We start from the raw sequence: 14,087 nt of genomic DNA, 5'->3' as shown, positions 1-14,087 counted from the left end.
GCGCGGGAAAAATGGTGCTTCACTTTGGCCGCTTTCTTGCCGTCGCCCGAATCAAGGGCGACCATAGCATTAACGTCTCCCACCTCGAGGGCGGCCCAAGAAGAAGCCGTCCAAGCCAAAATGGGGGGGGGGGGGGAGACCAGCGGGGGATGGGCGTTTATGGCGGGAAAAAACGCCGCACCGGAGGAAGAACAGGGACACTGACCGGCCTTCAAACTGACGCCCAAAAAAGGCGAATCAGGCTTTGAAACCCCCGCATTCCCGCTAGACGCGCACACGCGGTCTGGGGAGCGATTCTTCGCGCCCTCGCCCTCCGACGCCATAGGCCACGTGGAGACCAATCGGGGAACCCCCTGCCCGCTACAAAAGGTAAGAATTACCTGCTTCTCGCTCCGAGCTGTAACGAACTGGTGTCCCAGTGAGCAGCTGCAATAAACGCTGATATAAACGTTGAACTAAATGCCCTTAAAGAACGTTCAAAAAAAAATTTTTTTTTTTTTTTAAACAGAGCCAGCGGGAGGGGGGAGAAAAGGAGGGACCTGGCACCACCAGGTTTGCACTTGCTCAAGAAGAGCCCTCAACCCCAGGTACTCTACAAAACCTAAGGATTAGGCTTGGAGACCTAGCCAAAGCTGCTGCTGTGTGTGACCACCACCTGCTGAGATAGAGAACATACTGGGGAGTTTCTGGCAGCACATGACCACATATAGAGAGGCAAAAGGATTGCTCTCTATCTCCACCTGCTGGTAGATGGACACAACCCACCAGTCTATGGATTGATCAGCATGATGATATGGAAAGGTACAGAGAAGGGCGCCAAAAATGATAAAGGAGATGGCACGACTTCCCAATGAGAAAAGGCTGAAGCAACTAGGGCTCTTCAGCTTGGAGAAAAGATGGCTGAGGGGAGATATAATAGAGGTATATAAAATAATGAGTGGAGTGGAACAGCCAAACGTGAATCGCTTGTTTATTCTTGCTAAAAAAATACTAGGACTAGGGGACATACAATGAAACAATGAAGTACTAAATTTAAAACAAATCGGAGAAAATATTTATTCACGCGTGTAATTAAACATTGGAATTCATTGCCAGAGAATGTGGTAAGAGCAGTTAGCTTAGTGGGGTTTAAAAATGTTTGGATAGCTTCCTAAAAGAAAAGTCCATAAGCCATTATTAAAATGGACTTGGGGAAATCCACTGCTTATTTCTAGGATAAGCAGCATAAAATGATTGTACTGTTTTTGGATCTTGCTAGTTACTTGTGACCTGGATTGACCACTGTTGGAAACAGGATACTGGGCTTGATGGACCTTCGATCTGTCCCAGTATGGTAATGCTTATGTTCTTATATGACAGGTAAAGACTGAAATGGGGGGAGGGAAGCGGGCGAGAAGACAGAAGCAAAACACTCTGCTCCTTCTCTGGACTATCTTTGCTTTGTGTTGCTGCTCTGTAGACTCAATGTTCTCCACAAACAAATTTATTAAACATTGACCATACTTGGAGAATATTGAGTCTGTTCCTTCTCTGGACTACCTCTGCTTTGTGTTGCTGCTTGTGCTAAAGACTGAAATGGACCTTCTAGTCTACACAGTAAGGTGATCAGGGCTGTAACTGCTGCTCCATGCAGGATCTACAAGCTGAATAGAAAATCAATAACAAATTGTGTCTGAAAGAAATGGGGGGAGGGGGAGGGGGGACTGAATGATTCCCTGGAATCACCATAGTATTACAGAACCTTTCAACCTTCAGTTAATGCGTCAAATCCAGCTTGGGCCCATAGAGATATATAAAAGTGACCTATAAAAAAATGAGCTGGCAGCCTGTGTCCTCGTTCCAGGGGCCACAGCTGGAGCAATTCCATAATACCAGAGAAGCCTCATATAGGTCACCAATTCAGTGTATGTCCCCCCCCCCCCCCCCCCCCCCCATACAAGAAAAGCCAGCCCAACATTATGCACAAGTGCTTAAGGATAAACTTTGTTAGAAGTTCCCTTGCCCTGTAGGGAAATTTGGATTTCAGCTTTAAATACTCACCTAATCGTTAATCAAATCTGAGCTCAAGGTAAATTACAAGCAGATACACAATGTATTTCTGTTTAGATGGGGCAGTGCAGGGTGAAGTGGCTTGTTCAAGGTCACAAGAAGAATCAGAAGGAGTAGCAGGCCTGCTGTTCTAACAATTAGGCTACACCTCCAACTACCTGTGTGTGTTTAAGTTGGATATCACATATGAGAATTGTCCCTATTTTTCTATCTAAACACTTCTTCCTCAGACCCAAATAAAGCCGATAAATTCCTAAAAAATCAAAAGCTGCAGAAAGCTATTGAGAATTTTTTTTTAAATAAGTTGGCATTAGCAAAATGAAGTAGCCGGCTTTCTCCTTTTCACCAGTAGATGTCGCTGAAGTTCATGAAATTTCCCTTAAGGAGCTTGGTTGACATGTGGATTCCACTTCCCTGCTGCTGGGCCAGGCAGACACTACTGCCTTCTCCCCCATATCAGTCTAGCCTTTGAATATTCGATGAGGCAAGTCCTGAAAACAATTTTTCCCAACCCTCCCTCCCTATTTTATGTTTAGTCTGATACAGCACCAAACCAATATATTTGCATGTGAAGCTTTGAAAAATTTTGGCCAAATGTTTTTACTGTCTTGAAAAGGAGATTTGATCATGTTTTTTGACCATTTGATCATGTTGTTTCAATGAAAATGAGGACTATGTAGCCTTTTAGTATACTACAGCCATTCTCTTTTTCAAAACAAAATTTTCTTTCCTGTATTTTTATTATGACAGCTGTAAAAAATATTTTACTTGCGTCCATCTGTAAATACTAATACCTCAAATTGAAATAGTCTCTTTATTCTACTCCAAGGTGAACTGCAAATACAGATCTCCTAGATTCAAATGCTGATGAAACACCTCAGGTTCCTCTATTCATTCTGTCCAAAGAAGAAATATACCACCTGTGTATCTTTTATAAATTGTTACATCTGATTAGCAAAATCAGATATTCGGTATTCTTCTCAGCTGATTGTGCTGTTGCAGAATATATCTCATATGTCACAGAAGGTTATACTGGTTACAACCGATCTAAATTCTTTGTACCCGAGTATCCCATAGCTGGAGGTTTTGCAGATTGTGACAGAAACAGTAGAAAGAAGACCAAGACCACATAAGGTGCCCACTGATTTTTATCACCAATTTAGCCCGTATGGTCTGTCTAAGAGCCCATATGGTCTAAGACTTATTTTGGTTTCCAAGGAGAATTTTTTCTGAAAATTCATGACACAGCCATGGGAGTATTCATGGCACCAAATCTGGTTAAGTTTTAAGTTTTAGCCTTTGGGCAGAGATACCATATTAAAACCTTTCATAAAGAGCATATGCTTACTTGACGGAGTGCGTTTCACATTTATGGCTGGGTTTGTCTTCTTTTGCTGATTGCTTAAAGATCTGCCTTTTGATGTAATCCCGTTGGCTGCTAAAGGGGGTTTCTTGCCTTTAAACTGTTCAAAACAAAACATAAACAGGATTAGACTTTTCTCTTACAGCACCACAATTTCGCTCAAGGTTCAAATAGCAAACCTGTGTCAAAGTATCTGGATAAAGTTAGGCCAGCAAAAAGGCCTAGAGCTGATTTCTGCGCTGAACTTTGGGCACGAGGATTTACAATAAATGACAAATGAATTATTGGTGCTAATTGGCTCATTAGCCAATCTACTTGTGTGCCCACATCTCAGGATAGTGCGCAATTTTGTACGTGGAAATTTGTGTACCATTTTTTAAAATTTAATGAGAAGTATTTGTTAAACAATTAAAAGAACAATATACAAAAGCCTTAAGTATATCACAACAGCATGATGAAAGAACCTCAGAACAGCAGACCATGTCCTCACTAATATATATCACTCCTCTATTTATCAAACAAGTTTTACAAACAAATCCTGAAAGTAAAACAGAACTAAATGTTTTTAAAACATTTATAGAAGGAAGAGGCAGAGAAAGCTTAGCAAACGTCCTCCAGCTATGTACCCCAACACCCAAAACAAAAGAAAGTAACCTTATTCACCCACAAAAATCCAAATTACGCACTGAACCCCAAATTTTTATCCATTTAGCCAAACCATTACGCTTTATGGCATCAATTTCTCCAGGATGTAGACCCAATACAGTCTAGCGCGCCACTTGGACTAAATCTGTGCCCCATTTATGGAATCTGGGGGATAGTGCTGGAACTGACTGCTCTACTCAGATATTTGGAGCTTAAGATATTGGTGCTGAATATCAGGATTTTCTTTTTGTTGTGGCAACTGGTATTTGAAAAAAAGATGCTGACTGCCAAGCTCAACACCCACCCTCCAGCGTATTATTAAAGACAAGAAGAGAAAATATTTTCTCCTGAAGTGGCATTTATGCCTGTTTACTAGTCTACAGCTAGAACTGACAAGCATAACTAACTGAAAGCAAGATCCGCACACACTGTGACAGCACCTCTAGTGTAGTGAGTCAAGAGGTAGAAATGCAGTATACCTGAGATTGCAGCCCGACAGATCCCCTCCCCACAGCAGAGGTGTTAGTGACAGACTGAGCAGAGGACAGACTGGATGAGACGGGAGATTTGTAGTGGGTAGAGGGCAGTTTGTCAGCAGAAAACCTACTGGCCTTTCGGTCAGCGGGAAGGTAGCGTGCAAAGATTTTCGGAGATGGCAAGTTATCGTATAGGCCCGTGTTATCATACAGCGTGTCTTCTCCCTTGTGTCTGTTATGACAATCAGGAAAATTGTCTTCTGGCTCCCACTGTAATAAATACACTTCTGTTGTTAACACTGCCATGCAAAAGCAAAAAACAATACAATAGCTGGACATGTTTTTTTACGATTCTGTACCTCCTCTACATTAGTAAGAAATGTTTTTTTTCAGAACACTTTAGCAAAGTCATTCAGAGTTACATGCAATCTAAAGATCAAACAAGAGTGTGAAGACCCTCCCAGCCCAGGAATACTCAGTATCTGTCATGCGGCTGTCAATATTCACTTAGGGGCCCTTTTATTAAGGCACGTAGGCGCCTACGCATGTACAAGCGTCAAATTGGAACTACCACCTGGCTACCGCGTGCCCCAGGCGGTAATTCCATTTTTGACATGCCTCCAAAAAACGTCGTAGAAAGTATTTTTCATTTTTCTACCGCTTGGCACTTACCAGCTGGTAATCGACAGTTTACGCGTGCTGATGATTACCGCCCAGTTGGCGCGCAACACCTTACCACCACATCAAAGGGTGGCAGTAAGGCCTCAAGCCGAAAATGGACGCACACTGGTTTAAATTTTACCACACATTCATTTTCGGCCACTAAAAAAGGCCTTTTTTCCAGGCGAGCTGAAAAATGGACCTGCGCACGTCCAAAACACACGCCTACACCAGTGCAGGCCATTTTTCGGCATGCCTTAGTAATAGGGCCCCTCTATGAGCTATTGCTATGAGCTGCCACTTGTTGACAGGCTCATTGTTAAGGTGAGACACTGTGCTATAATTATTTCCAATCCCTTCTATCATTATGGCTTCATGCTACCCTTTGATATCTTTGTGAAGACAATGGCTGGGATGCAACATTAGGATCAAACATCTTCAAGCAGATAGTAGTGTGCATGTGCATCTTTTACCCAGGATGGTAGAAAAACAATGTGGAAGGCAGCAACATATGGACCCAGATAAGGTGGGATGGCCAAGACGTGGCCGAAGCTGGCATCTGGAATATATGATGACAGTTCTATCTAGAGTAACTGGGCACACTGGATGCTCAGGTGGTCTTTTTCACTTAGGGGTCCTTTTACTAAGGTGCGCCAAAAAGTGGCCTGCGCTGGTGTAGACGTGTGTATTGGATGCACACAGCTTCATTTTTCAGCGCACCTGCAAAAAAGGCCTTTTTTTTTAGGGGGCTGAAAATGGACGTGCGGCAAAATGAAAATTGGGGCGTGTCCATTTTGGGCCTGAGACCTTACCGCCACCCATTCACTTAGCAGTAAGGTCTCACGCGTTAACCGGGCGGTAATCGTCAGCGCGTGTACAATGCCGATTACTGCCCGGTTAGCGCTGCGTGCTGGAAATTTTCCAGCACGAGTAGTGGGTGCGTATAAAAAATGAAATTACCACCTGAGCCACGCAGTAGTTCTGAACTGGCATGCGTTGGGTGTGCATAGGAACCTATACGGCTTAGTAAAATGGCCCCTTACTATGCTATTATGTAGAAGTTGCTGTATTGCTTGTGGTTAATTGCCATGGAGAGATAGTGTAGCCACCGCTGCTCCATGTTATCGTTCTTTACTTCTTCTAAAGTTTGGGCGATTATTATTTTTGTACTATCTGCGGAATTTTCGTTGGCACAGCTTAATGAGAATAGGGTATTTTTTCATTGTACCAAACCTTTATTACAATAAAAATTGGTCTGGATATTCAAAGGGGACTTGTACAACTGTCCTCTTAGGGGGAATTCCACAAATGGCACCTAAAAAATCAGCACTGAAAAAAAAAAAAGAACACAGCAGTATTCTAAAAACCAGGCCTAAGGTTAGGTGCGGTTTATAGAATAGCACGTAAGCACAGAGTTCACACCTATATTTAGGCAACGGAGCCCCCTTACGCTATAATTATGCATGTAAATAAAAGTCACGCCCCGATCCACCCTGATCTGCCCATGGTCCTCCCATTTCTGCATCCCCTTTTCCGACTTGCCGTGTTAAATTTAGGTGTGGACCCCGTGCCTAAATTTATATACAAACATGTTAATTGATTTTAATTAGCACCAATAATTGACTAGAAAGCCAGTTACTGGTGCTAATTAGCTCACTAGTCAATTAAAATGCGTGCACAAATTGGGCACATGCTCAAATTTGTGTGCGCGTATTTTAGTGCTTTTTATAGAATTAGGGGGTTAATGCATAAGTGGGCCTCACCTTTTAAGTGCTCCAATGCTACATGGTGAAAGCCTATTCTATAATGGCATCTGGACAAACCGATTCTGTGATAGAGCAGTGGCATAGCTACAGGTTGGCTCAGGTCCACCCTGCTGCTGCACCACACTGCTCTCTTTCCTCCCTCACCTCCGCAGCATTCAGGCATCTGCGCTCTGATTCCCTTCCCTCCCCGGTGTACAGGTGTCCTCAGCACCTGCAGCGATTCATTCTTGCTGCTTACGCTGGCCCCGCAGGCTTCCATCTGCTGCATTCTGCCAGATAGGAAACAGGCAATGATGTCAGCGAGGGCGGGACATGGCAGATGGAAGCCTGTGGGGCCAGTGCCAGCAGTGAGAATGAATTGCTGCAGGCGCCGAGGACGCCTTAGGGTCCATCCAATTTACCGAGTCTGGCTACACCTTTGTTATAGAGTACTAGGTAACTTGGCATTGGTGTGCCTACATCTAGATACCCACAGTTGCACCCACCATAGACCTGGTGGGTGTCTCATGGTAGCAAACGGATGCACAAATTATAGTATTCTGTAAGTTACATCTGTAAATGAAGGCATGCCAATGTTCTGCCATTGCACAACCCATGCGATCGTCCACTTTGCATTTACGTGCTATGCCACTAATGCTTGCCCCTACAAAATAGTGCTCAGCTGCACCGCTGCCACTTATGTATCTGTACACTTACATGCAAAAATGCTGGTACCCTGTATATTTATGCATGCAAGTGATGTGTAAAAGTGGGCATCTACATTTACATACACACAAACTGCCTTTCATTACAGAATACCAGTGCAACATGTCAAATGTGTAAGGCATGACAACTTACACCAGCCGCAGAGCTCATGTAAACGATTGCGCCTAAAGAAGGCTGAATAGGTTATAGCATTCTATAACCCATACCCCACCTGTGCTCTTGTCTAGACTTCATGTGAACACACATCTGCAAACTATGGGCCATCATTTTTAAGCAAAGTTATAGAAGAGCAGCCAGAATGCTGACTTTTACGCATGTATACGTGCTCATATGGATGTAAATGATGAAACAAGCAGGGGATCGGAAAACAGTCTTGATTCAAAAATGCTTATTAAACAAATAACCCAATGTGGACCACGTTTTGCCCTCGCATGGGCTGGTTCATGGGTATAAAACAATCCTTGAAGAGTCAAAACGCTAAAAATTCCCAGCTCAGCTAAGCAAAAAAGCTCAAAGGGACATTGCAGACAGAAGCACATATACACAGGCGCAAGATCGCAGTAAGAGGAGTCTGTATGTATGTTTCTTTTGGCAGCGTTCCATTGACCCCTGAAGCAGTCCACGTGAGGGCAAAACGTGGTCTACGTCGGCTTATTTGTTTAATAAAGATACTTGAATCAAGACTATTTTCCGACCCTCTGCTTGTTGCATCTGTTCCTGGTGCGGATCCAGGAAGCCTCTCTGTTTTGCACGTATGCATATAAATGCCACTAGTCAGATCAATTACATGTAGTCTTTGCACTTAAATCTTGGCACCCTCCTTATAAAAAATACCCCCTAACGTAACTGTACGCTTACAGGGGAATTCCATATATGGCGTCTAACGTTAGGTGCTATTTCCATGCTGAGTAGCGTTCTTAAGGATGCAAGGCACCAAAACAGGTCCATGCAAAAACACACTTACGTGCCCATTTATAGAATTACGCCTAAGTGTTTCTGCACGGATCTGCAAATGGGATGTAATAATGGGGGGGCATGGGTGGGTCAGGGGCGTTCCCTTAAGGGGACACAAGATGAAGCTAGAATATGGTAGATTTAAAACAAATAGAAAGTTTTTCTTTACTCAGCGTGTAGTTGGACTCTGGAACTCGTTGCCAGAGAATGTAGTGACAGCAGCTGGCCTTACGGAGTTTAAGGGGGGTTTGGACAGATTCCCGAAGGAAAAGTCCATTGAACATTATTAAATATATATATATTTGGGGGGGGGGGGGGGTTGCTAGATTCTTGAAGCCTGGATTGGCCACTGTCGGAGATAGGATGCTGGGCTTGATGGACCCTTGGTCTTTTCCCAGTATGGCAGTGCTTATGAGCTTATTTGCTTAAGCACAGTGTTATAGAACAGTGCTGATGTGCACGCGACTTGTGCACCAGGATTTACACCTGGTTTCAGCCGGTGTAATTCCTCGCACCCAAAGTTGAGCATGGATCCCAGCATTACAAGCTCTTCTATAAAGCAAGGCCATCCCAGAACGCCCTTTATAGAATACAGTTCAACGTTGATTATTTTGGGCAGCGAATTTTGAATGCCATTTACTGAATTCAGCATTAAGCATGCAAAATTGTGTGTGCAAGTTATATAATAGTGTCAGTTATGTGCATAACATAATTTAATAATTAGTGCTAATTGCCATTAACCATTTATTGCCTATAATTGGTGTGAATTGGCACTAATTACGTGGGTAACTGCCGTTACTCGGGATTCTGCAAATTGTGCATGTAAAATTTATAGCACACAACTGCAATGGTGTGTACCTTGCAGGTGGACACTCACATGGGTGGCATTTGGCTGAGACACAAGCATATACACGTAAGAACAGACATATTGGATCAGACCAATGGTCCATCTAGCCCAGTATCCTGCTTCCAACAATGGCCAATCCAGGTCATAAATACCTGGCAGAAACCAAAATAGTATCAACATTCCATGCTACCAATCAGTGGCTTCCCCATGTCTGTCTCAATAGCAGACTATGAACCTTTCCTCCAGGAAAATGTCCAAGCCGTTTTCAAACCCAGATACAATTACAACTACACACAATTTTGTGTAACCTAGTTATAAGAATTACACCAGCTTTAAGGCAGGCGTATTTGCCCCTTGAACATGGCTGCATTTTCTTTATAGAACAGGCTTCATGTAGGTGCTTTCCCAGTACCACCTTACAGACTTACCATCATAATAACTGAATTACACTGAAATTATGTGAAAATTTTAAGTGCTAAAGCTGGTGTTTAAAAAACAACTACAATTTTACATATTGACTCTATTATTTTTCCTTTTCTTTGCTGAAAAAATATATTTATTTTTTAACAAATTCATTGGCTCCGAGCTTCTTAAAAACATGGACAAAAGAATCTAAAAGAAGATAAAATGCATTCACTGATATATTGCCACATAATCCATTATAAGCGATAAACTGAAAACAGTTTGCAAGAAAGAAAGGATGTACCTACAATTTCTGTGCAGAATTTGGCTTCTATCCATGGCTGCTAGATTTGCTCTTAACAGTTTCAAGATTTTTGTTTCAACACATGCAAAACATTTATATTATATAAAATATGACACTTACAGATCCATTTATACATGGAACATCATCGTAGTGCAGAGCTATGCCACTGGGATTTGAGTAGCCATTAGAAGGACTTTCTCGATATGGGATGGAAGATATGCCTCGTCTGTTCATGAAACTATAAGAAACAAAATGTATATTACCTCTCTGGCAAATAACATGAAGAAAGGATAAACCCAAAATAATAATTTCTATATAACTCATATTATGAAACCAGAGTTATTTGTTTTCTCAATTCGTATAGTTTATAACAATTTGGATGCTGGTGTGGATTTATTTCTTAAATTCAAATGTCAAACTCACAGCAGGTGGAGAATGAATACAGATTTTTTTTCCAGTTTTGATTTAAAAAAAAAGGTTCTGCTGGATTCTGAGGGGCCCTTTTACTAAGCCGCGTAAGCATCTATGCGCGCCAAAATGGAGTTACCGCCCGACTACTGCGTGGTTCTTGCAGTAATTTCATTTTTGGTGCGCGTCCGATACGTGCATCTGAAAAATATTTTTTATTTTCGGGCGCGTGTAACAGATGCGCACAGGTCATTACCACCCAGATTCTTTACCGCTAGGTCAATGGCTGGTGGTAAGGTCTCAGACCCAAAAATGGATGCACGGCAATTTTGATTTTGCCTCACGTCCATTTTCGGCAAAAAAAAAAGCCTTTTTTACAGGTGCGCTAAAAAATGGATCGGTGCATGTCCAACACCCGTGACATTTTTCAGCCCGCCTTTGCAAAAGGACTCCCGAGTTAGGAATCACCACCTAAGAAAAAGATCTTGGGGTCATTCTGGGCAATATGTTGAACTTTTTGCCCCAGTGTACTGAGCTGCTAAACAAGCAAATAGAATGTTAGCTCAGGGCTGCCAAGAGAGAAAGCCAGGCTTAAGTCAAACAATCGTGAGTCCCCCCCCCCCCCCCCCCCCAACCATCCATTCACATTTATGGGCTGACAGAAAAGAAGGCTGTTAGCCACCAGCTAGGTCAGAGTTTTTCAACCAGTGTACCACAGCTGCTCCCTAGGTGTGCCATGGGAGTTGTGCCAGCTTAATTTGTGACAGAATGGAGTAAGTTTTCTTGTCTGTAGCAGTCGGTGGCAGGAAGCAGTGATTCATTCAGCCTGCTCATGCCAACCCCGGAGCCTTCTCTCTGATGTAACTTCCTGTTTTCACAAAAGTGGGAAGTGTCAGAGAGAAGGCTCTGGGGTTGGCATGAGTAAGCTATATGAAATCGCTGTGTGCTGCCGTCAATCATTAAAGTCCAGACAACTTTTAAAAAGTACATGGGGGGGGCAGGGAATCAAAAGAGACAAGGCCTGGTCGCCAGCTGGAGAGGGGACAGGAGGGAGAGATGCTGGACTATTTTAAAGGTTGTGGGGGAAAGAAAAGGTAAATGCTGGACTATTTGTGAGGGTGGGGGGAAGAGATGGTAAATGCTGGACTGTGTAAGGAGGTTGGAGGGTCTAAGCAGCTCAGGAGGAGATATGGGGCCAGACTACATTCCCCACAAGGCCCTGAGAGAAAGGATCGGGGTGGTAGGTCCCAAAACCCGGTATGGCCCCACGTGGAAGGGAGGGGGAAAAGGACTGGAGAGAGCAGCTGCTATGGCAGGCGAGGGCCAGAAGGGGGAGCAGGGATGACAAAGCATAATACCCTTGGGTTAGAAATCAGTACAAGATTCCTTCCACCTGGGAGGGGGAGGAGGTCTCCAACCAACAGCCTAGCAGAGAGGCAGAGTTAATGGAGTGTTTGGAGGAAGGAGAGGCTGGAGAGACCAACACACCAGGTTTGGAGGAGCCAGTTGACATGGACTGTAATTGTACTTTGGGGCAGAGTTGCAGGAATTGAAGGCAGTGGGTGGTCACAGGAGTCAATTAGCTGTGTTGTGGGCGTTGTACTGCCATTCTGCAACCACCCAAGCGGAAAGACTTTTAAAACTAAAACCCAGGCTGTTGAACTGGGGGAGAACTTGGATTTAAGGGAAGTTTTTTCTTGTTGCTTTATTTTGGAAACTGAATGGGACTTTAACCCCTTTGACTGAGATTTTGTGGAGGAGGGGAAATAAACTGTTTGGAACTAAAAACTGTGTTGTCTGGAAGGACTTTGTTTGTGGACTGCTAAAGGGAGCCTACCACCCCTGAAGGTTTGCTACCGGGATTACAGTTATTACAACTGAAATGATTCCTCTTAGTATATTTATTCAAAAGGAGTGAAGCCTGTGAAACTGGGATTACCTTAATCAGTGCGAATTGGATTAGAGACTCAAGTGTTTGTATTGTTAAATAATTTCTGGTTTTACAAGAAAAAAAATGAAATCAGCTGTATTATTTCCACTAATATTGGACAATAAGTATGCTTTCAATGAAATAAATTGACTATACACCGTTTTGGGTTTGAAGAAGCCAACCAGACGATCAATGTGGAATAATGATTCAGATAATAAATAACTGAGGATAATCAGGTTAATACCCTGTTTTCTTTGTTTACTGTTGTTTAATTGATCTTCTTGTCTTGTTTCACTCTCCCTATTTTGTGGTCTAAGGAAGAGTTTATAATTACCTGATTGAAATAATTCTTGTATTATTTTGTCTGTATTTCTGGCAAGTTATTTTAGTGCTTGTAAAATTAAATTCTTATAAATAAAATTTAAAAAAAAATGCTGGACTATTTGTGAGGGGGGAGAAGGTAAAATGCTGGACTATGAGTGGGAAGGGAAGAAGGTCAAATGGTGGACCATGGGTGTATGTGCGGGTGGGGGGGGGGAGGAAAAGTAAAATGCTGGACCATGTGTAGGGGTGTGCCTTGTCAATTTTAGCGCTGTGTAAATATGCCGTGAGATGAAAAGGTTGAAAATCTCTGAGCTCGATACTGACACTGATGCACTATTTGGAACAGGAAGGGGAAAAGTATAGCCATATACTGTATATTTTCCCCTACTGTTACAGAAGTCAAAGCTGGATGCCATACAAAATAGACCTGAAACCAGATGTGCAAAGTTACCTAGTTCCAAGAAGGAGACTTTTTAGCCAATCCTGATTTTGAACTTCCACCTCAAATCAGTGTGAGATTTATAGTCCCTGATTCTATCCATTCAAATCCATGCTGTATGTCCCATAATGCATCAGTACAGGATTGTCAGAAGCCAGAAATGGTCTAAAATCTACCTGCTGGAACTGGATAACTTGGCAGCTCTGTGAATCTCAGTATAAACCCTGAACCTCCACATACACCACAGTCCCCAACAATAAATCTAGAACCTTTCACCGTACAACTCACCATACAAAAATATTATTCAAATCACAAAATATAAAGAAAACAGATATAAATTCCTACTGTAAATTTACAGGTTCCATTTGCTAAATTAAAAAACTAAAATGCTTTATTCCACCTTTGCTATCTGGCCATTTTATTCATATTTGTTACCGTCTGCTTTCCTCTGTCTTTGTTATTGTCCAGGTCAGTGCCCAGTGCTACTGTCCAGTGTTACTGACCATTAGGACCTCACAGTCAGTTAAACCTTCTCCTCTTCCCAGAGTAGAAATCTTTACCACTAGACTCTCAATTCTTAGACAAATCTACTTTATTGCAATTCTCCCTATGCACAAAGCTCTCTTTATGGGTTCTGGCGGGGGGTGAAGGCAACCAAAGACCTTATGCTCACTAATCAATTTTATAACCTACAAACCCCCTCCCAACTATGACATCCATCGTCAATTACTCGTAAATCCTCCCACTGGGCTGGGCTCCACTTCCACCCTCCTACACTGCTCTCCCTCCCCCCAATGACTCTGGAGAGTTCCACA

The 14,087-nt window shown here is 42.8% G+C and overlaps 1 protein-coding gene across 3 annotated transcripts in view; it reads right to left on the bottom strand.

The window, feature by feature from the left end:
• The window catches only part of AFAP1 (actin filament associated protein 1), a 388,894-nt gene that overhangs the window by 40,463 nt on the left and 334,344 nt on the right, over positions 1-14,087 (bottom strand). For 2 of the 3 annotated variants that reach the window (XM_030191154.1, XM_030191155.1), the window contains exons 14-15: positions 10,292-10,409; positions 3,398-3,512 (exon numbers count right to left, since the gene is read on the bottom strand). In XM_030191154.1, the coding sequence (XP_030047014.1) occupies positions 3,398-3,512; positions 10,292-10,409 (233 nt within the window). Of the gene's footprint in view, positions 1-3,397; positions 3,513-4,536; positions 4,804-10,291; positions 10,410-14,087 lie in introns of all 3 variants that reach the window. The other variant, XM_030191156.1, reaches the window with a different exon arrangement.

This window comes from Microcaecilia unicolor, chromosome 2 (assembly GCF_901765095.1).
Source record: "Microcaecilia unicolor chromosome 2, aMicUni1.1, whole genome shotgun sequence".
Lineage (NCBI taxonomy): Eukaryota > Metazoa > Chordata > Amphibia > Gymnophiona > Siphonopidae > Microcaecilia > Microcaecilia unicolor.
This window is presented reverse-complemented; position numbering and strand designations above follow the sequence as displayed.